Source organism: Achroia grisella, unplaced genomic scaffold (genome assembly GCF_030625045.1).
Source record: "Achroia grisella isolate CSIRO2021 unplaced genomic scaffold, CSIRO_AGI_Agris_v1 utg841, whole genome shotgun sequence".
NCBI lineage: Eukaryota > Metazoa > Arthropoda > Insecta > Lepidoptera > Pyralidae > Achroia > Achroia grisella.
In genome coordinates, this window is record NW_026713039.1 from 2361767 (window position 1) to 2389522 (window position 27756).

A 27756-nucleotide genomic window follows, 5' to 3' on the forward strand; every position below is an offset into this window, starting at 1 on the left:
TTACTCTTTATTACATCAGCTACTTGCCAAAAAAAGTCCCATCAAAATCGGTCCAGCCATTTCAGAGATGAGCCGGGACAAACAGACCGACAGATAGACAGACAAAAATTATAAAAAATCTTATTTTGGTTTATGTACCGTATATTCATATACATGTAGTAAAAAACAGTTATTTCAATATTACAAACATACACTCCAATTTTATTTATATATATAGATATTGGAAACGAAGTCGTGGGCAAAGCTAATAGCTTTGCCCACGACTTCGTTTGCCTGGAATAAACGACGAATGACGAATTTCCATACACACTTTCATGCTCTATTTTACTTTACAATTGTGAAAATCTTACCCTTAAGCAGGTTAAGGGTAAATTTTTTACAGACTTGAATGTTATATTTATTTAAATACGACGGAGCCCCTGGTGATATTTGGTCCAATCGAAATAGGACGTGTATTTATTTTTTCGTCAAACGATTCTATACCGAAAAGATTCTATGTAAAGACTTGTTTTGCTATAAAAGTTTAAGTACTAATATCGCTGTAAAAAGTTGACGTCGGTGATATAAGGGTGAAAATTTAGGGTTGTATGTATTTTTAATGCCACATTACAAAAAAATAAAACAATGTCCAAAATATAAAAAAGAAAATATTGGGACTGGACAACCCTTATCACTTAGAAATATAGATAATCTTAGACCTACTGTATATGCATATAAAATTTCATAAAAATCGGTCAAGCCGTTTCGAAGGAGTATGGTAACTAATATTGTGACACGAGAATTTTGTATAAAGATAATATCCTAAAAATTCTTTGTAGATACTAAAAAATATACGTGATTTTTTTACTCTTAAATCTCCAATGTTGGTTAAAAATATAATAAACATCATGTGGATGGCTCCAAAAGAATACAATGCCCAGAGTTTTTTGTTTTTCAAAAAGCATTACTTAGAATTAAAAATGTTACTCATAGTACATTAAGATAGAGATCTCATCTCATCCCTGGAATTTGCTACATACGCGAAACGTCTAATTGCTCCAATAAATATCAATTAATATACTGCTCTTACTGACACAAGCTCATTAAAACTATTGTCTTTAATTGTCAATGAAAAAAAAACGAGAACGTTTTTTTTCCATGCATTTCAGAACTCGCCTTTTAGGGTTATATTAGTATGGATTTTAATCCGCGGCTTTGGTCGACTGGGTTTAATTTCATTGTGTACAAAAAATTATTATTTTATTAAATGTATTTATTAAAACTTTAATGCACATATACTCAAATATAGATGCATATGGCGGACTTAACACCATGAGGTATTTTCTCCCAGTCAACCATTGGGCAAACAGAGATTTATGTGAGAAGTACATTTTAAAAAATAAATAAAAAAATATGTATATAATTAAAAATAACAATGTAAAAAAACTATGATTCCAATTTAAACCAGTACATAATCATATATAACACATAATATTAAATAAATAATTGCACTTATACTCAATATTTATAAATGTAACTACATACACGTAAATCTACATACATACACATATAATTGAAAATACACAAATCTCAAAATTCTAAAATAAAAAACCTTAAAAAGCAGTGAATGTTCAGATGCGTTAGTAAGAAAAATGCTATTTAACTATGACATTAGTATAAGAATTATTCTGGTTTTGGCGAAAGATATCGACGTAATTTAGATTTAAATATGAATTTGGTAGCGCTGGATTTTATGTCAAGAGGTAAATCATTCCAGAATTTTATGGCATGTAATGTGAACGAATTAGACATGAAGCTGGTACTATGTGCAGAAACATGCGGAAATAAGTTCCTAGAAGGACGAAAGTTACGGTAACAAATGTCCTCATGACCCAGATATACCCAGAACAAATCACGCAGCGCACAACATCTAGTACCTTTATTGAGCAGAACTTTTACATTAGGTATTAATAAAAATACGTCTATCAAAAGTAAAGTGGAGTGCAAAATCGATAGACTATACAGCCCTCTTTAGCATCAAATGAATGAGTTCTAGTTGGCAGTTCGTATTCATACATTTCAATTTAAAAGTGTAAAGTTATTATTATTTAAAAGAGTAACACATAAGTTTCTTGCTCGTTCTTCTTGTGATGAGACAGCTTTCCGAATAAGCGGTAGATTCAAGAAAAATAAGTATGATTTTGAAAAAGTGCTTAAATTTAAGTTTATTTGAGAATTAAGAATTTTCTATTTAATCCTAATGTATCGTCAGCTTGTTTGCCGAAAAGAGAATCCACGCATTTGAAATTCTATTCTAACATTTTTCCAACCTGTCTTGACATGGTTTATCTACAGAACCCAGAATACTTTAGCAGTACCCAGAACAAATGACCCGTCGTCCATGTGACCCTCTACCAAGTGGTTCCAATTCGACCATGTTCATTCTATTGGTCAGCGAATTAACCGCCATATTGGCGTCTTGGAGCCAATTACTGTCCCACTAGTGTTGCTCTCGCTGCTGCGTCTCGACGGACATTTTGCAAGATGGTCGATTGAAAAATGATATCTGGTTCAAACATGGCGGTACCGAGCTGGTGTTTTGCCAATACGGCTTAGAGACTACGATTCGCCAACTAGTTATTGTGGTCAAGTGCTGTGTTGTGTTTTGAAGGTGCGGTGTGTATAGGTAATGTGTCTTTTTTAGTATGGTAAACCCCTCTCCAAGATGTCCCCAGTCTAACGCCATATGGTCGGACCCGCGGACTTGAAAGTCCATAGCTACTCCAACGCCTATGGCCTTCTCTACCAATGGGCCCTATCTCTTCCCTTATGGAACCCACAATTTCCCCCTTCTTCCCTGAGTAAGGCGAGGATTTCTTAGGGCGTAATGCGGTGGAGTGGGACATAGTGCTACGGCCTGCGTTAATGTTATACACAGATGGACTATACTGGATGAATATGAGGTTAGGTCAGTTCCTGGTGAAATTATTACGGTAGTTACCAGGGACCTTGTTGAGTCAACCTGTTACGGTACTTTACTATAGGGAGCAATAGGGTTATAATTATAATTTGATATAAATACTTGTTTTTTTGGTTGTTCTACCATTCTTTCTTTCGTTTCGATTTATGAAATTAGTCTTTATTCTTTATCCCTAATGCTATTTATATAATTTCATGATTAATGTTTAACTAACTACTCGCCCCGGCTTCACCCGGGTGTACATGTATTATATATATAAACCTTCCTCTAAAATCACTCTATGTATTAAAAAAATTCGCTAATAGATCCGTTGCGTAGTTTTAAAAATTCAAGCATACATAGGGTCGGACAGACAGCGACCGCGACTTTATTTTATACTATGAAATGATTCGGTAAAAGTTAGGCGGGAAAGTGTATAAAACGAATTCAGTTTTACATTAATAACATTAGCGCCTTTCTATTTTCTGCTGCTTTTAGTAGTACGTACAGATTACGAATATAATCATCAAAATCAGAATAGTTCTAATACTAATAATAATAATGACCCTGGACAATTTACTGAGCACCATCTAATCCTGAACTAAGCAGAGCTTGTACTGCGAGTGCTAATCTACTCATAGAATACCTAAATACATTTATTTACATATTATACATAATATACATAAATAACACGCAGATCAAAACAAACAATGAAACTTGCAAATGTTTTGTCGTGTTACTATTCGAACCTAGGACCATTGGAAGTGAGGCGGAGTAGTTAACCGGTAGACCATCGAGGCCGTCTCGTTTTCCATTTGCCAACCGCAATATTTGTTTAGGTATATTTAAAAACAAATTGTACAAAGAAACTTTCGTGTTTGCTCGTTGCTCAATTAGGTGTATATTATTAATAATACTGCAGATGTATTATATATGACTCTTTTATTATATATGATTATATTACTTATATTTAACACGACAACCCTTTGTTATATGACTCGACTCGACACACAGACAGACCATAGACCAAGTAATTAATCATAACCATAGACACATATTTTTATGGCTCTGAATACACAACAGAAACAACAATAAATCCGGCTTTCATGCGTTATCACCTTATCATTGTTAATATCCAGAATTATTAATAGCTACGTTATCAAGGATATTGGTGTATATTATCGGTACTTATTAGGTGTATTACCAATTTGATTGATTCGATAGTATCACAGAATACAAAGAACAGAAGTGCAAAGTCATTTATATTACACATTGACAGCCTCGGTGGTCTAATGGTCGGCTCACCGCCTTACTATCCGATGGCGTGTTCGATTCCTCGCACGGTACAAACATTTGTATTCATGAGTATGATTGTTTGTATCGGTCTGGGTGTTTTCTATGTATAATATGTATTTATTTACAAGAAAAATATATCCATGTATTTCTATCAGTTGTTGGTACCCATAACACAAGCTTAACTTGGGACTAGATGGCGCTGTGTGAATTGTCCTGAAATATTATTATTATGATTACTTCTGGTTTTTGGTACTATACTGTGCAATTATATGCACAGTATCTCTAAATATATGCATATTTAGAGGAATATACTCGCTGTACCCACGGTTTCAACCGCGGGTACAGCGAGTAATTTTTAGCCTATATGTTATTCTGATGTATAAGCTATATTACTGTAAAGTTTCATCAAGCGAAAGAGTAACAAACATCTTTCCATACTCACACACTTTCGCGTGTGAGACCTTAATATACCCTTCTTGAAAAACCTCATGCTGTAGTCTCATGAGAAAATTTCGGCAGGTCAATTCATTTCACAATCTAAGTGTACCTACGTATGATATCTACACTAAGAAATGTATATAAGTATGTATTTCTATCAGTCTGTCCCATAGTACCAGTTCTGCTTTGTTTGGGCCAGGTGACACTGTGTCGATTGTCCTGGTTTATTTTAATTGTAATCATAGACTCGTACTCCCATGGTTCTCTTATGGGACTCATTACTTATGACATCTGCACTGTCAATAACATTAATATGTTATTCTAATTAAACATATCAAGACTTCATATTCATCCCTTCTAGGAATACAGGCTTAAAGATAAACATGATTTATACGTATGATGTAATATGTTAAATATAAACACATTAAATGTATGTCAACACATATCTCTAAAGCAGTACTTTTCTAAAACTAAACTCGTAGATTAAAATACTATAACAGATATAATGGTAGAATTTATTTACTGCCTACGTTCATATGTCTTCATTGAGTGCTTTTGCTAGTGATCGCACTGTGTTCGAAATTTGATCATATTTCATTTAAATTTATTAAGCTTGAATGTTATTGAGGCTTTATTGTTTAACTAATTCATATCGCATTCCTCCACTACTGCAAATCATATGTGGTTGCTATATAAGCAATACATAAAAAATTGTATAAATATTAACACATGATTCCAATTTCAAGACTATGTGGTATGTTGGTATTTGTATTAATAAATGACAACTGTCAATTTTCTATTTAAAAAATTGTTATCAGTCTGCAATACATCGGCAATAGAATAGCTATGACATTCACAATCTGAGGTACGAGTCTTTGTTCATTTGTTGTTTACTTACATTCGTTTAGTTGAGCTTTTTGGTAGTTCTACTCAGCCTAACTGGATATAAAAATATGACGTTCAAGAGGTCAAAAGATCCTATATGAATAAATATTATGATTATGATTTTGTACCTTCTGTGCAATATTCTATGACCACACATCCAATGCGTGTATCTAGTGACAATATCAAGTTACTGTTCAATAGTACGTCCTAAATGCGATCCAGTTCAATTGTCTGCACCTCATTAAGCGATTGTGACAAGACTTACATAGTTTGTATATCTATTATTTGGTAGATAATGTAGGTGCTGCCGTTTGCTAGGTTGTAGGCAGATTGTACTTTGTCGCGTCTGTTTACGGTGCATAATCTTTTATTCTCGATTTCAACTTCATGTTGACTAAAGGTGAGTCCGAGTTTTATTGTAATTTTTGTGTTATAGGTATTAGACAACTTATAGAAATACTTTTTTATAAATATAAAATATATACAAAAGAACACCCAAGTCAATACAATCAATCATATTCCAGTATACAAATGTTTGCATCATCAGATTAACCTCTACTTGGTTCTGGAAACCATCGGCGTCTGCTGAATTTGGCATGATGGTCTAACAGACCTGAATCATTCTATTATCCTCCACTGGTACCCCTAAGTATACTGTTAGCGCACGCGGGAGCACAATTACATATTCATCCATACAAAAATATACTCTGACGAGCCTATCGATATCATATAATATATATTAATTTTAATTCTGCTGCCAATAGCATGCATATGTTCAGTGCGGAAACCTGTCGGTAGGGAATTTGACGTTCATAAGCTGCTATGGCTTACATGAATAAATGATTATTGAATTTTAATTTTGACTACCGCTGCTACTACTGCTGCTACGCTTCCAGCGTTACATTTATCTGTACTGGCGATCAAATTTTTGAAATTTTTTGAAATCTACCCTGAATATTACTGGTCGCACACATGCAAATGGTAGATGAATTGAACAAAATAATATCAATCCATTAAGTAATGAAAAGCACTTCTGCAAACTTCCACATTATTTTCTTAATTCGATAAAAGCCCAACGATGTGAATTGGAGGAGTCGTGAAGGTGTCACGTGTGTCTGCTGTTGTGTGACATTGTCACGGTACGGCATTGATACGTATTATTGAATTACTTGCGTGGTATAAGATACAGATACAATATACTTGTTACCATCCCGTTGATAGCAATTAAGTGGGAAATATGATATTATTTAGTTCGTAACTCTATGGGGAGCTGGGCTGTTAATTTATTTAGAAAAAATGATATTTTTTTTATACTACGTTACCTATGCACGCCTAAAACAATCAGGAGGGTCATGTGCGCTTTTGCTGACCCTGAATAAACCTTAATATACCCTTCTTGAATAACTAGTCTCGCGAGAAAATCTCCACAAAGGTAGTTCATTCCACTGTCTAAGTGTACGCGTGAGAAAGCTCCTCTGAAACCGCACTGTCCGAGACCACTTAGGTTCCAGCGTGTGGGGATGAATTCCATTTCGATGGCGAGCGGTGCGATGGTAGAAGGTAACCGTGGGCATCATGTCGAACAATTCTTTAGAACACAGTCCATCGTATATTTGGTAGAACACACAAAGCGATGCGAAGTCTGACCTGAAGCTTGTTGGTTCGATACCGCCATTTTTGACGATTTTTAGGTGGTCAAACATTCTGGTTTGCCCGGGACTGAGATATATATCCCGTTTATGTTATAGGATTGTAAACAAATTTGTAAATACTTGAATCATTGTAACATACGTCTGTCTTTTCCAGGAGCCGTAGTACCACCGCCCGATCGAAGCCAGCACGGCGATATCGGAATCCTGGTACCAATCGTTGATACCCCATGGAGACCTTCGCCAACTGCCACCCAACTCATCTAATTGGCAGTCCTTTCACAACCAAGATATTCCCGGGACCCGAACCCCATATACAATATCACCTCTGGTGGAGTAGCAACATGCTACTAAAAATCGAGAACGTTCTACTCCAAAGTCATCGTCAAAGAGAAACCACCGGTATCAAGAAATTATACAACTCGTTCTTCGTTCTCTTCTAACGTGTTTGCTGCGAACGAACTCATCATTTCATATCATTCATTCATTCATTCAGTGACATTTTGTGCTGTGACGACATGGGGGTGTGATGGAATTGTACGAGAGGGACTTTAGTATGCCCGAGGGACGTAAAGAGGAGTTCGGTTGGGAATCGTCAGTTAGGTTCACTGTGATTGGGAGGGAGGAGGAATACGGGATGTATCTAGAGGAGCAACGTGAGGGGAGAAAGAGGAAGTGGCAGGAAGGTGGGAAGATGATGCGGAGGGACGACAGCGATGAGAGGGAGCAGAGGAAGATGCCACCTAAGAAGATAATGGGTGAGTTTATTTAATAACCTTCTTTTTAATTATGACCTTAGCTGTGTAACGAATACGCAACTGTTTCACTTATCATGAGTACAATAAAAATTGTACTTGTAATTTTTGTATTATATTATTATTATAGTAACACGAAAAGAAACTCTATTTTATGAGTTCTGTTTATTTAGATTACCGGTAAAATTAATTAATGAAATTATGTTATAGTAACTTAACGGGTAAATTACCACCTCGGCTTATATCTGACTCATCTTCCGGAGATGACAACACTCGTAACAGGCTAAATTAAATACGTAATACTAGAATATACCTGCCGAAAGCGGGGCATGTCAAAAGCTGCACGTTTACTAAAACGTCGATGAAAGATGCTTTGTCGCCTCTGACTACCCTATGTCAGATAAGAGTCGTAAAGTTGTAATATAAAGCAAGCTGGTTACGTTGTCTCTTGATATATCTGTGGTCGTAACACAATTTATTGCGTTTATGATTACTTATCATATACTTAAGTAAGAATCACAGCTGAACTGTAAACTGGTTCATTAGACGGCTGGTGATATCAATCGTCCAATGAACGCGTTGTCACATAGATTATAAATATAACAGTAGGTACAATTGATTTACAATCAAATTGTTTATGCCTACGAATTACGTACGCCACTTGATGAGGAAAATGTTTTGCAGCTGGCCGTAACGAATTATACTTAATGTGATTCGATCGTTCCCTCGTCCAATTCAAACGGGGATCGAAATTCAAACTGATCGAAATTCGAGCTGAGATTCAAACGCCTAGTGCCCTCAGCCTAAGTCAGACAGGAGTTGGCCTTCGGGCGCTTCATAAGTCCTTCCGCGGATTTAGAGTGCCATCTGCACTAGCTTCCTATCGTCCAGTGAAGGTGCAAAGGCCAGCTATGTCCAACAGTATTAGAGTAGTCCGAAAAAAACCTACTTTACTCCTTAATAATAATAATATTAACATTTCACATTTCACACAGCGGCATTTAGTCCCAAGCTAAGCAGACCTTGTGTTATGGGTACTAAACAACTGATATAAATACATAGATACATTTTTTTTGTAAATACAAACATAATGTGTATAGAAAACATCCAGAACGATCATGGGACGCGTTAAAAAAATAATTTATAATCCGAAGTTGATGTACCATGTATTTTCCACCATTTTTGATTCAAGAATAAGAATAAAATATTTCCTTTATATAACTAGTTGGGGATCTTATATACGGCTTAAATATGTAGACTTTGTATAAAGTGGGCTATGTGATGTGGTATCCGACCTATTTCATCCAGCCATAAACTTTTTAAGCTATGTGTTAATTATGGAGTGGGATTAAAGTTAGGGAAAGGGAACATAGGTATAACATCTTAGTCCTCCGAAATGAGAACGCATGTTTCGCATACACAACGCATACAAAACCATTCATTTATATTCGTATATATCATGAAATGTAACCATTTAACCAAGTATATGGTAATTTTGAATTTTCAATTGCTAAAATGATCATATGACCGCTCTGTTTATATGAAAGATTTAAAAAATAGGATTCATTTTCATCTTTATTTCGTACGAATAATTATTTAGTCCCATGAGTTATTTGTAACAATCAGGAACACGGGTTATTAAGTGGCAACTGTGGCCTATATATATGAACAGATTACAACCGAAACAGCTTACGAAGCAAGTCTGAGGTACCCATACAGTGAACTCTGCACAAAGTCTGCCATAGTATAAAAATAAACAATAAGATTAATGTTAACTACAATACAATATAGATAACATATCAGAGACAATAATGTAGGCAGATAACATAATTAGACAGTCTGCCGAAATAATCTTTGCTACACTTTGATAATGAGGCATCGAAATTACTAGTTGTCATAACAAACAGTGTAGAACGTCCTCGCCGTATGGCTCGACGCGAAATCCGTCGCGGTATCATCCACGTGATCTCAAGTGAATTTGTGATACAAATGTGATTCTATCAATTTCAGACGTTACAATATGTGATACGGCTGTATATTTTTGTGTCGACGCCTTATTTTTTTTTTATTCTTAAGATATTTTGTAATTTTACTAGTTATCGTCTAAGAGGAATATTGGGCGGCCATGTTAATTGATATTTGCTTTAGATTGGCATTATTGAGTTTTACTCTCGGTTGGTATTCTTGTGTCAGAAAACATGTTTTTTGTGGATTATAATGGTTTGGATTACCCGCCTGCCTTAAAAAAATATTCATACCCACTGAGGATATAAATAACGATTTTATCTATCTATCTAACTGTCAGACAATTATTTTACAAGCAAATGTATGTAAGACTACCATACATACAATACACTTCAAATCATACACGTATAATGCAAAAAAAAAAAAAATACGTATTAAAAAATGTACCATAGGGATATGAAAGGGTTTCTACTAGTCTCTGGGAAAAACCCTTATTTTAATTATAAAACACAGATTTTTAGTAATAGTATATACGCTGGCTAGGCTCTAGTTGAGGATGATAGGATGAGCATGAGGATCAGTTATCCCATCGTGACGATTTCATCAGGAATGAACCGCGATGATTTCCAAAAGGGACTGCGTCGACCTAACATGATAGCAATGAGGATAGTACTTCCCCGGGGGAAAGGGGATTGTTAGTACTGTGGACTAATAACCCCATTACTAGCAATGTACCATGTCAGGTTTTCCACGTGGTTCCTTCTGTACACCATCGTGATAAATTCATGGTGAATTAGGATAGCGTAACTTTAGCCACCACCATCAGATGGGCCATATGATTGTTTGCCAACGTCGTAGTATTAAAAACACAATTTCAATATCCAGTTACATTAAGATCCCTATAAAAATATTAAGTGGTTTCATGAATACCTAATTATGATATTTTTAGAGCAACAAATTATTGTAATGTTAAAAACAACTAAGTAATAAGACTTTATTGTCGTTATTTTACTAACAATACTACACTAAGTCAGTTGTTCTCAAAGTGTTATTTGTTTTACTAATTAAAAAAAAAGTTTAGGTTTTAGAAAAAATATTTTGATGACATGTAATGGAAAATGACCAAAATACATATTATATTCGGAATAAAAAAAAAGTTGCTTTGAATAACCGTCAATGAAATAAAAATAAGATTACGGGGAAGTTTGCTATAATATTTCAATTAAAAACTACAAATCGGATATGCTGTTTCTGAGATCGGCGTTCACAGATCCTCAGACGAACAGACGAAAAATTATTAGAACATTTCCTATAAGCTCGGTAATATTGTTCATCAATCAACGTTCAGACACGGCTCGTTTACGAGTTTGTGTGTGTGCAAGGGGAATGATATATTTAAAATGGGCGATAGACGACACATATTTGAGAACCTCTGTGCCCTCAAGTTTACTCTCTTGTGACGTAGTACAATATATTCTCATAGCAACTTGACAAATATTAGTGTAGACAATTATCGAGAGACACGACTAGAGGGCGCGACCAGAAGCATGATAAGGATTTGTTCAAAACTGCTATTTATTCTTACACTAACATTTGCAGGCTTTCCTGTCCTTTCCTTTACTTTCCTTGAAAATTATTAACCGTGATAAAACTTAGCCAAATGAAAGGGTTTTTAATAAGGGTATATTGAGGTTTCTTAAGGGTTACAGTAACCTACACATGAAACCAATTATGTTTTATCCGCTATGTGTAACATCTACCGGCGACTTTACTTGAACATGATTAACCGTGATAAAACTTAGCCAAATGAAAGGGTTTTTAATAAGGGTATATTGAGGTTTCTTAAGGGTTACAGTAACCTACACATGAAACCAATTATGTTTTATCCGCTATGTGTAACATCTACCGGCGACTTTACTTGAACATGATTAACCGTGATAAAACTTAGCCAAATGAAAGGGTTTTTAATAAGGGTATATTAAGGTTTCTTAAGGGTTACAGTAACCCACGCATGAAACCATTTGTGTTTTATCCGCCATGTGTAACATCTACCGGCGACTTTACTTGAACATGATTAACCGTGATAAAACTTAGCCAAATGAAAGGGTTTTTAATAAGGGTATATTAAGGTTTCTTAAGGGTTACAGAAACCCACACATGAAACCATTTGTGTTGTATCCGCCATGTGTAACATCTACCGGCGACTTTACTTGAACATGATTAACCGTGATAAAACTTAGCCAAATGAAAGGGTTTTAATAAGGGTATATTAAGGTTTCTTCAGGGTTACAGTAACCTACACATGATACTATTGGTGTTTTATACGCCATGTGATACTATAACCGTTTACCAGGTGGGCCATTTGCCTGTGTGCCACAATCGTGGTATGAAAAAAACTGAAATGGCAAATAAGTTGATGAACCAGCTACCGTCACCTATTTAGATGAACAGCATAGATATCACATTGTTATATAACGGCCATGGTAACCCCCATGTGTTGCCATTTAGAAGAACTAAATTGTACTGTTCACATCTAGTTTTTTTATAGTCCTAGTATAAAAAGTATATGATAAAGTAGATGGTACGTACGCATTATTAATATAGTTAAACGGGTTTTAAACACGAATAATTTTATGGTAAATAAAGGTATTTACCTCTCTCGATGTTTCGACTAGCCGTGGTTATGAGCTGCCTTCAGCTCGTAGGAAGTCTATTCGTTAATTAATTATATAATCTATCTATGTACCTAATTATATTAGAATTCGTCGAGTAATAAAATGAAAAATGCAATGAAAAACTCTTTATATATTACCTTACAGAAAAATTTGCATACACTATTATGTACAAATATAAGCGTATATCTTAACATTATCTTATACTCGTATATAAAATTCTCGTGTCACAGTTTTCGTTCCCATACTCCTCCGAAACGGCTTGACCGATCCTCATGAAATTTTGTGAGCGTATTGAGTAGGTCTGAGAATCGGCCAACATCTATTTTTCATCCCCCTAAATGTTAGGGGGTAGTCCACCCCTAAATTATTATTTTTTATTTTAAGGCAAAACAACGTCTGCCGGGACAGCTAGTTCTAATATAAAACAAAGTCGCCGTCGCTGTCTATTCGATTATATCTTTTAAATTACGCAATTAATTTTAATGCAGTTTTCAGCAATAGATAGAGTGATTCAAGAGAAATATTTATATTTATTATATGTGTAATACATGCGTGTTGTAGTATAGAACAAAGAGGGAAATTAAAAGATTTACTTTTTTTTATACCACTTAGGTATACCACAAATAAGCGTACGGCCCATCTGATGGTAAACGGTTACCATAGCATATGGACGCTTGAAACACCAGGGGTGTCACATGCGCGTTGCCGACCCTTAAAAAACCTTAATATAACCTTCTTGAAAACCCCCATGCTGTAGTCTCTCGAGAAAACCTCGGCAGGTAGTTCATTCCACAATCTAAGTGTACGCGGGAGGGAGCTCCTCTGAAACCGCACTGTCCGAGGCCACTTAGGTTCCAGCGTGTGGGGATGAATTCCCTGTCGATGACGAGCGGTGCGAATTTAATTAATTACTTAAAAGACGACCCGGTACCGGTCGCTAGTATGAATATAAATATATGCGTAAAACTACAGTAGATTTTATTTGAAAAAGTAACAAATATCCATAGACAAAACTTTCGTGTTTATAATATCAATAGGTTTCTTGTACCCGTAATAAACTTGTTCTGAATACTTGCTTAAAATTCATTACAGACATTATTTGCGTACTTTTCAAACATTGTTCTGTACGTTTGAAAAGAATACAAAAATAAAAGTGGATATGTAAATATTAAATTTAATGCGCAAAACTGGTTTTAATCAGCTGCCAGTGGAACACTTGTTTAAATAATATTGCTATAATAACTTCTCAGATTCTATAAATTATAGGTATTATAACTTTAATGTGTTCAATAGAGTTTTAAACGACGGTTAGATTTGTTTTACATTTAAAATGTTATTAAATTGATTAGTAGATGGGGTAATTTAAAAATTACAATAGTTAAGATAATATTATTTATATTACGAAATTTGAGCGACTGCAATCCCACCTGATGTTAAGTGATGATACGGTCTATACTGTGACATGTTCAAATAATGCCTATTCACTCTTAACTTGAAATACCTAATGTGGTAAGAGATGGGAAACTGATGCTGGAAGAGAGTTCCGTTCTTTAATACATTATATTATATTTATTACTAGCTGCAACCCGCGACTTCGTCCGCGTGTAACTTTATTTTACTAAAATAAAAGAATTTTAATAAAATAAACGTAGCCTAAGTTACTCCGTATTACATCAGCTATCTGCCAAAAAAAGTCCGTCAAAATTGGTCCAGCCATTTGAGAGATTAGCCGGAACAAACAGACAGACGAAAATTGTAAAAAATGTTATATTGTTGTATGTACCGTATTTATATCAATGTTACAAACAGACGCTCAATTTTATTTATATGTAGGGATAATATAATTATATTTTTTTATTGTAAATGTAATGGCAAACAGACTAACCGGATAGTAAGTAATAAGAGTCGCCTATATACATGAACAGAAGTACAGTCATCACGTTATCATGTTCCTTTGAGGACTAAGATGTCATACCTCTTATCCCGTAACTCCCTACAACTTTTTCTTTTTTTTTTCGGACTACTCTAATGCTGTTGGCCGCAGCTGGCCTTTATAGCTTCACCGGACGTTAATGGGCGAGTGCAGATGGCACTCCAAACCCGCGGAAGGACTTATGGAGCGGCTGAAGGCCAACCCCTGCCTGACGGATACGACTTTAGTCTGAGGGCACCACTAGGGGTTCGAACCTCGACTCAGGCCGTCGTAATTTCGATCCCCGTTTGAATTGGACGGGGGATCGATCCGAGGGGTCTCCCTACAACCCAAATACAGATTACAGAACAAGCAGCTTAGCGGCTGAAATAAGAGCGACTGACGTACCCACGCGGACGAATTTTTACAGTCTAACTCTGATATGTAAATCATAGACAAAAGTGACCTGTATTTCACACAGATAGATAATATTATAAATTGTTTTCTATGTTATTATATTTCGAAACATTGTATTGAACTAGCAACCGGCACGTGGCTTCATAGATAATGGGATCATATAGTTTATTACTTCATGATATTCTCTGTTCTAATTTAGAACCAGACGAATGACAAACCCACTTTCCTGATATGTATGATAAGACTAGCTGTTACGCGCGATTACGTTTGCACCTCTTTACATTGTATAAAATGAAGTCGCTGTTTGTTAGATCCTTTAAAATGCGTAACGGATTTTAATGCAGTTATTAGCAACTGATAGAGTGATTCAAGAGAAATGTTTATATGTATATTTACGCCCGTGCGAAACCGGGGCGTGTAGCTAGTTTTAGATAAATGATAACTTTGTGCAGGATGACTTTGTACAAAGTCTACTACTTGTAATTAAGATCATATAATCTATACATATAAATAAAATTGGAGTGTCTGTTTGTAATATTGAAATAACCGTTTTTTACTACATACATATGAATATAAATACGGTATATACACCAAAATAACATTTCTTTCAGTTTTTGTCTGTCTGTCTGTTTGTTCCGGCTAATCTCTGAAATGACTGGACCGATTTTGACGGGAATTTTATAGGCAGGCAGCTGATATAATAAGGAGTAACTTAGGCTACTTTTATGTTAGAAATATTATTTTATTTTAGAAAAATAAAGTTAAATTCCACACGGACAAAGTCGCGGGTTCAGTTAGTATATTAATAAGTTATTAGTATTTGATATTTAGACCGTTCCAACTTACGCTCGATGAATGTAGGCAATTAAATGGTATCGCGGATGTCACATGATAACGTGATAGTGATGTTTAAGTATATATGCGACGGTTACCACTCACCAAAAGGTGGACGTCAGATTATTTGCTATTAAATTACATAAAAGACCTCATGTTTGAACACTAAATTCTAAATTGACACTTCTTTCTATTGCTTCATTGGGTTTCCCTTCCTAACCTACTACAGTACTACTAAATTCTAAATTGACACTTCTTTCTATTGCTTCATTGGGTTTCCCTTCCTAACCTACTACAGTACTACTAAATTCTAAATTGACACTTCTTTCTATTGCTTCATTGGGTTTACCTTCCTAACCTACTACAGTACTACTAAATTCTAAATTGACACTTCTTTCTATTGCTTCATTGGGTTTCCCTTCCTAACCTACTACAGTACTACTAAATTCTAAATTGACACTTCTTTCTATTGCTTCATTGGGTTTCCCTTCCTAACCTACTACAGTACTACTAAATTCTAAATTGACACTTCTTTCTATTGCTTCATTGGGTTTACCTTCCTAACCTACTACAGTACTACTAAATTCTAAATTGACACTTCTTTCTATTGCTTCATTGGGTTTCCCTTCCTAACCTACTACAGTACTACTAAATTTTAAATTGACTCGTCCTGTTCCATTGGGTTTCCCTATCTAGCCCTAGATATAGTACTGTAGGATTATCTTAACATTATACATTACTAGCTGTGCCCGCGGTTTCACGCGTGTTACATTTATAGCATATGATTATTCTGATGTCTAAGCTATGTTACCGTAAACTTTCATCAAAATCAGTTCAATAGTTTTTGCGTGAAAGAGCAACAAATATCCATCCATCTGTCCATTCAAACTTTTGCTTTTATAATTAAAAATATTATTACAGTAAGATTCTTAATATATTGTCTGATTTCCTTTATTGCCCACAATAAGCGTAGATGAACTATGAGAAATGGAGACTGACATATCAATACATTGTTACAATGAATTCAAATGGGTCTGTTATGATTTTCTACAGTATCGCGATCTAGGACAATTGACTTGTACATTTTAACATTTATAATACTGGGGTTTTATTCGCGACTTACCGCTAAAAAGAATCCATTTATCGTATCTCCTCAGTTTCAAGACACTCTCCTTGATGTGAAGCCAATTCTCGAGGTCCTTGGCGTTGATATATCCAGTGACGTTCAGTGTTGAGGTCATTTGGAGGACAAGGCTAAAATAGCCTCAAAAAAGCTTGGTGTGCTCAGTAGAGTGAGACGGTTTCACGGCGGCCCATCGCTTACAATTATACAAGGCGCAGATCTGGCCGCACATGGAACACTGTTTTCATCTCTGGGCGGGAGCACCACAATACCAGCTACTTCCATTTGACCGCATTCAGAACCGAGCAGCCAGAATCATTGGTAATCAACGTCTATGTGACAGACTCGACCCATTGGCTTTGCAGTGAGATATTGCATCTCTGTGCATTTTCTACCGCATATATCACGTGTGTGCGTGTTGCGGGTGCTCATGGGCGGCGGTAATCACTTACCATCAGGTGAGCCGCATGCTCGCTTGTCCCCTGTGTTATATATAAAAAAAAAAGACTTTGCAAAGTTGCACAGGAAAACCCACTGCAAGCTGAATAAGCACATGGCAAAATTAGGACTTAGCTTAACATCATTCTGCAGATTTTGTCAAGCACAAGAGAAAACGCCACTACAGGTAGATCCTACGTGGTTGTAGCCCACTCATGCATAAACGAAATATCTCCTTTGGAAAGTCTACACTTTATCCTGTGGAGATAAATACCATCACTCCTAAGAATATCCTTTAATTCTTGTCCCTGACGGGTCCTATGTGGTTGCAGCTCATTCATGCATAAACGAAATATCTCCTCTGGAAAGTACACGCTCTAGGTGGCGCTGCCTGTGTGAGTTCGAGAAATAATATTAATCTTACATATAAAATTCTCGTGTCGCAATGTTAGTTACCATACTCCTCCGAAACGGCTTGACGGATTTTTATGAAATTTTATATGTATATTCAGTAGGTCTAAGAATCGGTTACTATCTATTTTTCATACCCCTAAGTCATGAGAGTTGTCCACCCCTAACAATTTTTTTTAGTTTTTGGATAATTTTTTTTTTACTATATTATTTATATAACCCTAGATTTTCACCCTTCTATCACCAACCCCAATTTTTTTATAGCGTTATTAATTTATATGGCAAAATTTTTGCGGGGTCAGCTAGTATTAATATAATAATATATCTTATAATTCATAGTAGTTCCTAGCTAAGCAAAGTTGGGCAATGGGCACTAGATAATTAATACAAATACAACCCGATACAAACAATACTCATGAATACACAAATGTTTGTGTCTTACGAGGAATCGAACCAGCGACCATCAGAAGTAAGGTGCGCTAAACCGCTAGACCATCGAGGCCATCTAACCTTGATAGTGTTAGTTACATAATATAACTTAATGTCAAAATTCTTTAAAATCCGCTCAGCCGTGAAAAGTGATTAAACAAACAGACACATTTTCGCATTTTAATTATTAGTATGGATAGGTATTAATTTTTATATGCAGTCATAGTTTTTCTAATATACTAAATAAGATAATGCTCTCAAGCAATAAAAACAATTAAACAATAAACTGATAATTGGCTGGTTTAAATTAAATATGATTTGGGCGTTTACTTAAATACGCAAAGTAAATACAGACTGCATAAACAAATACATAATTATGAAACAACAGAACAGTCTTCAAAAGATGTCTGCAGTTTAAATAAAATTATTGAATATTTTCGGTAACCCCTTACGTGGATAACCCGTATGTATTAAAGGGTTTTACTGAAGGGTTTTTTTTTAATTTTTTCGTAAACCCCTTACGTGGTTAATCCGTATGTAGAGTTTAGTTCAAAAGATGTCTAAAGTTTAAATAAAATTATTGAATATTTTCGGAAACCCCATACGTGGATAACCCGTATGTATTAAAGGGTTTTTTGATTTTTTCGTAAACCCCTTACGTTGGTAACCCGTATGTATTTAATAGATTTAGTTCAAAATATGCCTGAAATTTTTATAAAATTATTAAGTGTTTTTGGAAACCCCTTACATGGGTAACCCGTACGTATTAAAGTGTTTTTACCTCCAAAAGATGCCTCAAAGTTTTAATAAAGTTATTAAGTGTTTTTGGAAACCCCTCACTTGGGTAACCCGTATGTATTAAAGAATTTTATTCAAAAGATGTCTGAAGTTTTAATAAAAAATTCGGAAATACCTTACATGTGTAACTCATATGTATTAAAGAGTTTTATCTCATGATCAGAACATAATTATTTGGAGTTTGAATAAAGGTTTCGAATTTTGCAGAAAATCCCTTGTTTGGGGTTGGGGTACATGGGGTTATTTTTAAAGGAATAGGTTGTTTTCAGAGTGTAGTGTAGGATCACAATCGTGAGTATGTTAGCTCCACTATAAATTACTCCTACTATCTTCATGCTTCTGTCTATCTCAGTAAGATGTAGTGCTACAGATCTGAAGCTCCTGACAATAGCCTAAACCCCTCAATACAAAAATACCCGCGGCCTCATAGAAATAGAAATAATCTTTATTCAAATAAACTTAATATAAGCACTTTTGAATAGTCACATCTTTTTATTCTACCACTCATTCGGAACGCAGACTCATCACAAGAAGAATGAGCAAGAAACTTGTGTGTTGCTCTTTTGAATCATCTGCACAAACTGTTATTTTCTACTTTAATACCTTCAAGAACATAAATGTGAAATGATAGCCGAGTTTAATATTATGATATATGCCTTGATTGTTGACTTCTACGACAAAAGAGATGAGATCTAAATGGGTGCCAAGTTCAATGGTCTGTCCTGAAATGTATTTATAACAATATAAAATATCATTTCTTCTTATAACTTAGGACAATAACTGTGTCCTCATTGCAATCTAAGTTGATTTCAATTTTCTAAAATCCGTTCAGCCGGTTTATACGTGAAAAGAATATCCTTAAATTTATAAGTTCACTACTTAGACCAATAAGGGACAATCTGATAGGTTTTTTTTTTTCAAAGTTCCCCTTTTTAAAAGTACGCTACCTAGCGAACTTTGAAAAAGGGGGAGCACAATAGATCTTGGTAGGACGCAGTGCTTCAGATCTAAAGCACCTGGAACAGAAGCCCAAACCCTTCATTAAAATATATATAACCTTTGCGACTAAACCAGTAGAGTTCGTTTAATTCAAAATTTTATTACTTATACAGGGTCCTTATGTTTTGGAACCACTGGTCGTATACAAAATTTAATTCAAAATAATTATTATTTATTCAAGGTCCTTGTAAGTTTGGGAACTACTGGTCGTATACGTAATTTAATTTAAAATGATTATTAATTATACAGGGTCCTTGTAAGTTTGGGAAGCACTGGTCTAACCATAATGTAATTGCTCGTCCACGACTGTTCATAGTTGCAGTTAGTTATGTTTGAGCTAGAGGCACGACCACGCCTCCAAAATGACATGTTGATCAAATATTTACTATGTTTATTGAATACGTCATTATGGTCACGAACTATATACATTATCTATACATTTAAATAAAATTGGAGTGTCTGTTTGTAATATTAAAATAAGCATTTTTTACTACATGCCTATCAATATAAATATGGTACATACACCAAAATAGCATTTTTTACAATTTTTGTCTGTCTGTTTGTTCCGGCTTATCTCTGAAATGGCTGGACCGATTTTGACGGGTTTTTTTTGGCAGGTAGCTGATGTAATAAGGAGTAACTTAGGCTTCTTTTATTTTAGAAAAATAAAGTTAAATTTCACGCGGACGAAGTCGCGGGTAGTTGATAAAATATAAAGAAATTGCATGTAAAATAGTAAAAACAACTATTTTATTTCCCCATACAAACTGTACGTACCTGTCAAACAGGGAATATGCGGAGTCAGCTAGTAAAATATAAATATAAAATATCTGTGTGATCACGGCACTGATGACGGCAATCTGCCACGGTAGCGCCGATACACCACACCCTTCGGCCAGTAGCCCTCCTTCATGAAAATTAGCAGCATGTAGGTAGGTTAGGTAGGACTCATACATTTTTACGGGTCTACATGGCTATATAATTGAAGTTCGTCAACATGTAGGTGGACACATACCTTCTTACTGGTCTAGATGGCTATATAACTAAAGTCATTCTAAGTTAGCCATATATGATATAATATTTTTGCACATCACAAGCAAATAGTGACGCTAATCATAGCTGATAACAAATTTGTTATCATGAATGATTATCGCATGTGACGTAACTTGTCGCTGCTTAAAATAATTCTATTTTAGGTAAATACAACATAGTGTAAACACAAACGTACATACGATTGTAATCTGGATGGTAGACATTTTTAAACTAGTGATAACGGGCTATTCTAGACTAACGCTATACCCTTTTAAATAGATAGATGGATAGATAGATAAAAATTTTATTCACGTTAAAGGCACACACACACACAACGGTAATAATAAGAACAAAAATAAAACAGCATTCGCCAAAATACAATACACACAATTATACAGATAAAATAAAATGCAATACAGATAACTGGTATGAGTACACTAGTGTGTGAGGTAAAAATTATAATAATAATAATCTATCTATATTGTATAATGTATATGATAGTATAATTTTTTAAGAGCTATGTAATATATAAACATTCACGTATATATGTATGTAAGTATGTATTTAATATAAACAGAATATCAGCGCTGCAGACTTATCTGTAGCTTATGCTGAGTTGGTTGCCTCTTCATCATTGACACATAAAGCCACCTCCATATATATTTTGTAATATTATATTTCTGTATTATTTAATCTGTAAACTTTATTTCTATTTATAAAATGTATCTCATGTATGCTATGTGTTTGTAATGGTTGAATAAAGAACTTATCTATCTATCTATATATGTATACAATAATTATAACTGCTTTTATGTCACTTTTGACTTCTTCTTTGCGAGCCGTTTTGGAAAATATACACATATAATAATAATAATAATAAATAACCCTGGACAATTCACACAGCGCCATCTTGACTCAATTTAAGCTAGTGTTATGGGCACTAGATAACTGATCGTATCCGTCAGGTAGGGGTTGACTTTTAGCCGCTCCATAAGTCTTTCAAGTTTGGAGTGCCATCTGCACTGACCCCCTATCGTTCGGTGAAGCTGTATAGGCCAGTAACTGCATTATAATAGTTATTTAATTAGTTCCCACTGAGAGGAAAGGGAATTGCAAGTAATGTGGATTAATTGCTAGCAATGTATTATGTCAGGTTTACCTTCACACGGGTTCAGGTTTCAGGTTTACCTTCATAAGCAAATTGCGGTGATAAATTACTGGTGAATTTTTCACGAAGGTATCTACTGGTATCTCGCCAGCGGAAACTGTTAGCGTAGACGGTTGCACCATTCCATTATCAACCATTAAAAATCTTGTACCCATTGCTAAGATCCTCTCTCTGTTTATGTTATATATATTATTATATTTACAAAATATCTTAAGAATTTTGTTCGTAACATATTTAGTATCTACACAAGTGACTCGAACAACTAAATGCTGAACAAGTGAATTGTATCGTTGACCTATCAACGCGGAGTGTTTTAAAAACTGTGAATGGAAATTAAAATGACGACGTGGACACACGCTTTGAAAGTTTATAAAACAAATTTAACTGTGTCTAAACTATCCCACATATGGACGTATAGGCGTAGCTGTTTTTTCTGACAGTTACCAAAACATATTTCCGCTCGACAAACAGTGTTGTGTTGTGTTAAAATTCGGAACAACGCCATCTATCGGCTGCCAACCACCAACTGCAAGCAAATACAACTAGCGCCATCTAGTATCAACAGCCGGCAAACTGTCAGACATAAATATGGTTGAGGATACCAGCCACAGCTGCCAGCAGCAGACAGACCGGGTATCCGCGGCAAACGTTCTGCGTGTTGCCGCGAGAGAAGCGCGCGAGGGACGACGGCTGGCGGAGTTTGGTGCTCATGCGTTTGCAAGCATCACATATAATGCATACGGTATAATAGTCTTATTTAGTTTCTATAATAATGTTCTTTTATGAAAGTTGAATACAGTTACTGGTTACCGAGGAATAAGTATTAATAATAAAAGTGGTATAAGCTACAAAGCGTAACAAACCAGTCTGGAGCAACATCTCAGACGGTTGGGATTCCGGGGCGGCTCACTCCCGGGAAAGATGCAGAAAGCGCAGTGCTCTTAGATTCTGCCCGCATTGTACGCCGGTTTCTCTCCCTGGGGCCCTGAACCCCGGCCGACTGTGCTTCTGCCGGGGGTAAGTTGCCATCTCCTCTCCTTAAGAAGAGAGATGAGATTTTTTTTGGAAGTTAGGAATAATAATAATAAACTCTTTTTTAGGCACATAGAAGAAATACAAAAAGAAATCAGTAAGTATATTAATAACCAAAGGCAGTCTCTTATCGCTTTAAGCAACTTACAGACAACCTTGAAAAGAGGACTAGTGGTCTCAGAAAAGGTAGACTAGACACATAATATAGGTATACATATATAATCTTACACATATATATATAGATATATTCTACATGTTAGGTAGTAAAAAAAAAATATGAACTGTAATGCGAGAGAAATGAAACCTTAGTTGATTTTTTAATATTAAATCAGATTGAGCAGATCGAATGGAGAGTGGTAGGGAGTTTCAGAGGCGAATGGCTTGGACAGTGAAAGAATTGGAATAATATGTGGAGGAATAAGCAGAGATCCTCAGACAAAGACCTCTGGTACTACGCAAAGTTGTTAATATATAGATTGTAGTATATATAGTCTGTGGCATAATTAATATTGTTCATAACGTACTCTGTGCAGTTGACAGAGCCTGTTTTTGTAAAAATGGCGGGAACGGCCTAATTAAATGTGAAGCGCAATTTAGCATTTTATTTATTTAAATATTTAAATACAGTACAATATAGTTTTAAACTTTTTTTTTCTATCAAAAGTATATATGCTAAACTGCATCACACACACGCTGGCCATTAATTTAGTCCATCAATAAGAGCGGGGACAAAGTAATTTTTCAATTAAAGTCGGTCGTAACTGGTGTGTATTAGTGGATGGACTCCTTACAAATGTAGCTTGAGCGCGAAACTACGGTCGAAATCGCGTACTGTTTCATAAACTAGGCTACTTAGAGCGTCCTTGCTTTGAGGTTATTTTTTTATATCATATTTTCATCATGACAACGGCTGACCCGCTCAACTTCGTCTGCATTACACTTACATGACATTTATATTTCGCCCAATGTACATGATATCTTTTTAAATTATAGCCTATATGTTATTCTGATGTATAAGCTATATTACTGTAAAATTTCATCCCAATTTGTTCAGTAGTTTCTGCGTGAAAGAGTAACAAACATCCGTACTCACAAACTTTCGCGTTTATAATATTAGTAAGATAAGGTTATTTTATATATTTTTTATTTTTAATATATATATGGAGCAAAGATTTGGATTTTTGGGGGAGCAGTGGACGTCTTCCGGGCTGAAAAGATGATGATTTTTTTGAGCTCTCATTAAACGGTTACTTAAACGACAAATGTGTATGGCAATAATTGTTCATGCCCGATATTTTCATTTAATGTTAGACATAGAGATCTACATAAGTTAAAAATGTACAGTTACAACGATTATTTAAAAGAACAACACATAAGTGTCATGCTCATTCTTCTTGTGATGAGACAGCTTTCCGAATGAGCGGTAGATTAAAAGAAACATAACTGTGACAATTCAAAAGTGCTTAAATTAAGTTAATTTGAATAAAGAATTTCTATTCTTCTCTTCTACACAAACTGTCTTTTAAAAAAAAGAAATACAGTGGAGTTTCTAGCCAGTTCTTCTCAATTGAATCTGTACACAGAAGTGAACGGTAGGAAAAAAGTGTTAATATAAAAAACTTGACGTTCATAAGCGGCTAAAATGACCTACATGAATTTTGATTTAATATGCAAAGCAAAAGCAAACCGTCAACGTGGTAACCGTCGGCTATATACATGAACAGTACTAAATTACATAAAGTTATCATGTGTCACGCACGATGAGACTTTTACGTAGACGTTTGTGATAACTATAATGTCGGGGCTATAATTTTACTGACTCTGCCTTCAGCCAAATCAATTCTTAAGAAACAATCTACATTCAATTACTCGTACTTACATATTATACATAGACAAATGTTTGTGTTGTACGAGGAATCGAACCCGCGACCAGCAGAAGTGAAACTGTATCCGCTAGAATTAGCGTGTGTTTTGCTCATTGTATATACATTATATGACATACTGTTGTCTCATCCATTATAATGCGCCGATTACAATTTTTCTGCGCAACATTCTGTTTATGTAAATAAAGATATATTAAAAAAATTACAACAACATTGATTCTCTGACGGCGACCCATCTTAGACGCAGAAAAGTATTCTCTAATATAAGGTTTAATGTTTGCATTATCCATTTGAGTGCCTTGAGTTTTACTTATGTATGCCTAAAAAGTTGCGCGCGCAACATAAATGTGTCATTTAGTTGTCTCCTATAAAATTAAATTTACTCATGTATGCCTAAAAATACCAAGAAAATCGTTGATTTTGATGTCATATACACTTTGCTGCAAAAAAAATTGTATATCTTCAAAAAAATTGTCCAATTCTAGTAATGCTTTCCCAGCGCTAGACGGAAACTTATTTTGGGAACGTTATCGCGCTCCTGTAAATTTTGGAACACACGCGCAGGAGACTAAAGTCCTATCCATCAGGCGGGAGTTGGCCTGTGCCATCTGCACTCGCCCCCTATCGTTCGGTGAAGCTGTAAAGGACAGCTACTGCCAACAACATTAGAATAGTCTAAAAAAACGCGTAGTAGCGCGATCAGCCTGTTCGGCACTTTAACGGTTAATATTAATATTCCAGTTGACCGCCCCCGACCAACAGATGGCGTTATTTACAAATAAAGTTCTTTAGAAAGTAGTAAACATGATCATATCATATATTTATACAACATGTGTGACAGTGCAGACAATGATTTAGTTTTAACTAGTAACATTTATACTTATGAGCAGATAAGGCCAAAGTTCCACAGATAACCTACTAGACGACTTCGAGATGACTACCCTTAGTTACACAAGTTACATACGTATATATAGGTATAGATTTGAACGGATTGTAGACTTTAGGCAAAGTACTTTGTTTAACTTTAATGCACAAATACAATATAAAAATGTAAATATGGCGAACTTGATACCAAAGGGCGTTCAGTCAACAATACTGCAAACAGAGAAATTAGTAAAACCAAACATACATAGTACTTTGAAACAGTTTATAACTAGATAATTCTATATGAGTTGTGCACGTGTACGATCTTGCTCGTTCTTCTTGTGATGAGTCTGCGTTCCGAATGAGTAGTAGAATAAAAAGATATCATATGACTATTATTATTAAAAGTAGTTATATTAAGTTTATTTGAATAAAGATTATTTCTATTCTATTCTACCTAATGTATTTAGTTATTTATGTTACCCGTACGTACTAGTTACTAAAACAAGTAATACTCGTTACTGGAATAACGTTATGTTACTAGTTACTTTTGATACAATAACGATTTTAAGCCATATTTGCTCTTAGTTTAAAACTATAATTATTTCGTCCTTTTTTTATGTAAATGTTAACTATATAGTAAAACAGTGAATTCCCGATTCCATACTAACTCTATAATTTAACTATCATATCTCACCCTTCAACCGAAACACAGCTTACAAAGCAAACTGCAGTGCGACTGAAATAGCTGAGACTGTGACTTTATACAAAAAATTTGTAAAGAGTCGTCTTTGTATGTACACGAAGAAGATTTTTACCAATTTTTTTGTAATTGAAATAGCAAATGAATTGGTAGCCAACTGATGGTAACTGTGGCTGTATATGAACAGCTCTACGGACATAACCGTTATCGTATAACACCTATCCTACCATTCACACGTTACCAGTGAACTCATATCTCGTAATTTCACAACCCCGATAAATAAAAAAAGAATAATATCTAAAATAATGCCAGGTCTTTATCAACACGGGGTGACGACGGGTTGTCGACGACCTCGGTGGTCTAGCGGTCAAGCACACCGCTTTACGACCGATGGTCGCGGGTTCGATTCCTCGCACGCCACAAACATTTGTATTCATGAGTATGATTGTGTGTATCGGTCTGGGTGTTTTCTATGTATAATATGTATGTATTTACAAAAAAAATCTATGTATCAGTTATCTAGTACCCATAACACAAGCTCTAGCTGGCTTAACTTGGGTCTAGATGGCTCTGTGTGAATTGTCCTGAGATTATTATTATTCATTTTTTTTTCCCAAAAATTCTCATCTCCCCTCTTAAGGAGAGGAGATGGCAATATACCCCCGGCAGAAGCACAGTCGGCCGGGGTTCAGGGCCCCAGGGACAGAAACCGGCGTACAATGCGGGCAGAATCTAACAGCACCGCTTTCTGCATCTTTCCCGGGAGTGAACCGCCCCGGAATCCCAACCGTCTGAGATGTTGTTCCAGACTGGTTGGGATAAGACCGTTCACCGACATAACGATTGGAATGATTTCGGTGGACATCACCCCCCATATTTCGGTCACCTCGTGAGCCAGGTCGAGATACTTTATTATTATTATTATTATAATAATATTATTATTATTATAAGTTTAACCAGTTGGTTATATATTCAATATTATTTCTATTTGAGTATTTAATAGAATTAGTGCTAATTGGTGGTTTGTATTCACACACTTAAACTTAAAAATGTAAAGTAATAATAAATTATTTAAAAGAGCAACACGCAAGTTTCTTGCTCGTTCACGTCAT

At 35.2% G+C, this 27756-nt stretch overlaps 2 protein-coding genes across 2 annotated transcripts in view; both read left to right on the top strand.

The window, feature by feature from the left end:
* The first annotated feature begins 2493 nt into the window (after window positions 1-2493).
* On the top strand, window positions 2494-7747 carry LOC131852180 (uncharacterized). Its single transcript, XM_059202820.1, has 2 exons — window positions 2494-2665; window positions 7364-7747. The coding sequence occupies exon 2, from the start codon at window positions 7437-7439 to the stop codon at window positions 7647-7649; it is 213 nt and encodes a 70-aa protein (XP_059058803.1). The 5' UTR covers window positions 2494-2665; window positions 7364-7436; the 3' UTR covers window positions 7650-7747.
* Window positions 7639-27756, top strand: part of LOC131852181 (transcription factor CP2) — a 53068-nt gene continuing 32950 nt past the window's right edge. The window contains exons 1-2 of the mRNA XM_059202821.1: window positions 7639-7964; window positions 22743-22904. Coding sequence (XP_059058804.1) covers window positions 7736-7964; window positions 22743-22904 — 391 coding nt within the window. The 5' untranslated portion in view covers window positions 7639-7735. The remainder of the gene's footprint in view (window positions 7965-22742; window positions 22905-27756) is intronic.

Bases quoted from the DNA above. Each gene is read 5' to 3' on its own strand.
- LOC131852180 (XM_059202820.1), top strand. From the start codon at position 7,437: ATGGAGACCTTCGCCAACTGCCACCCAACTCATCTAATTGGCAGTCCT.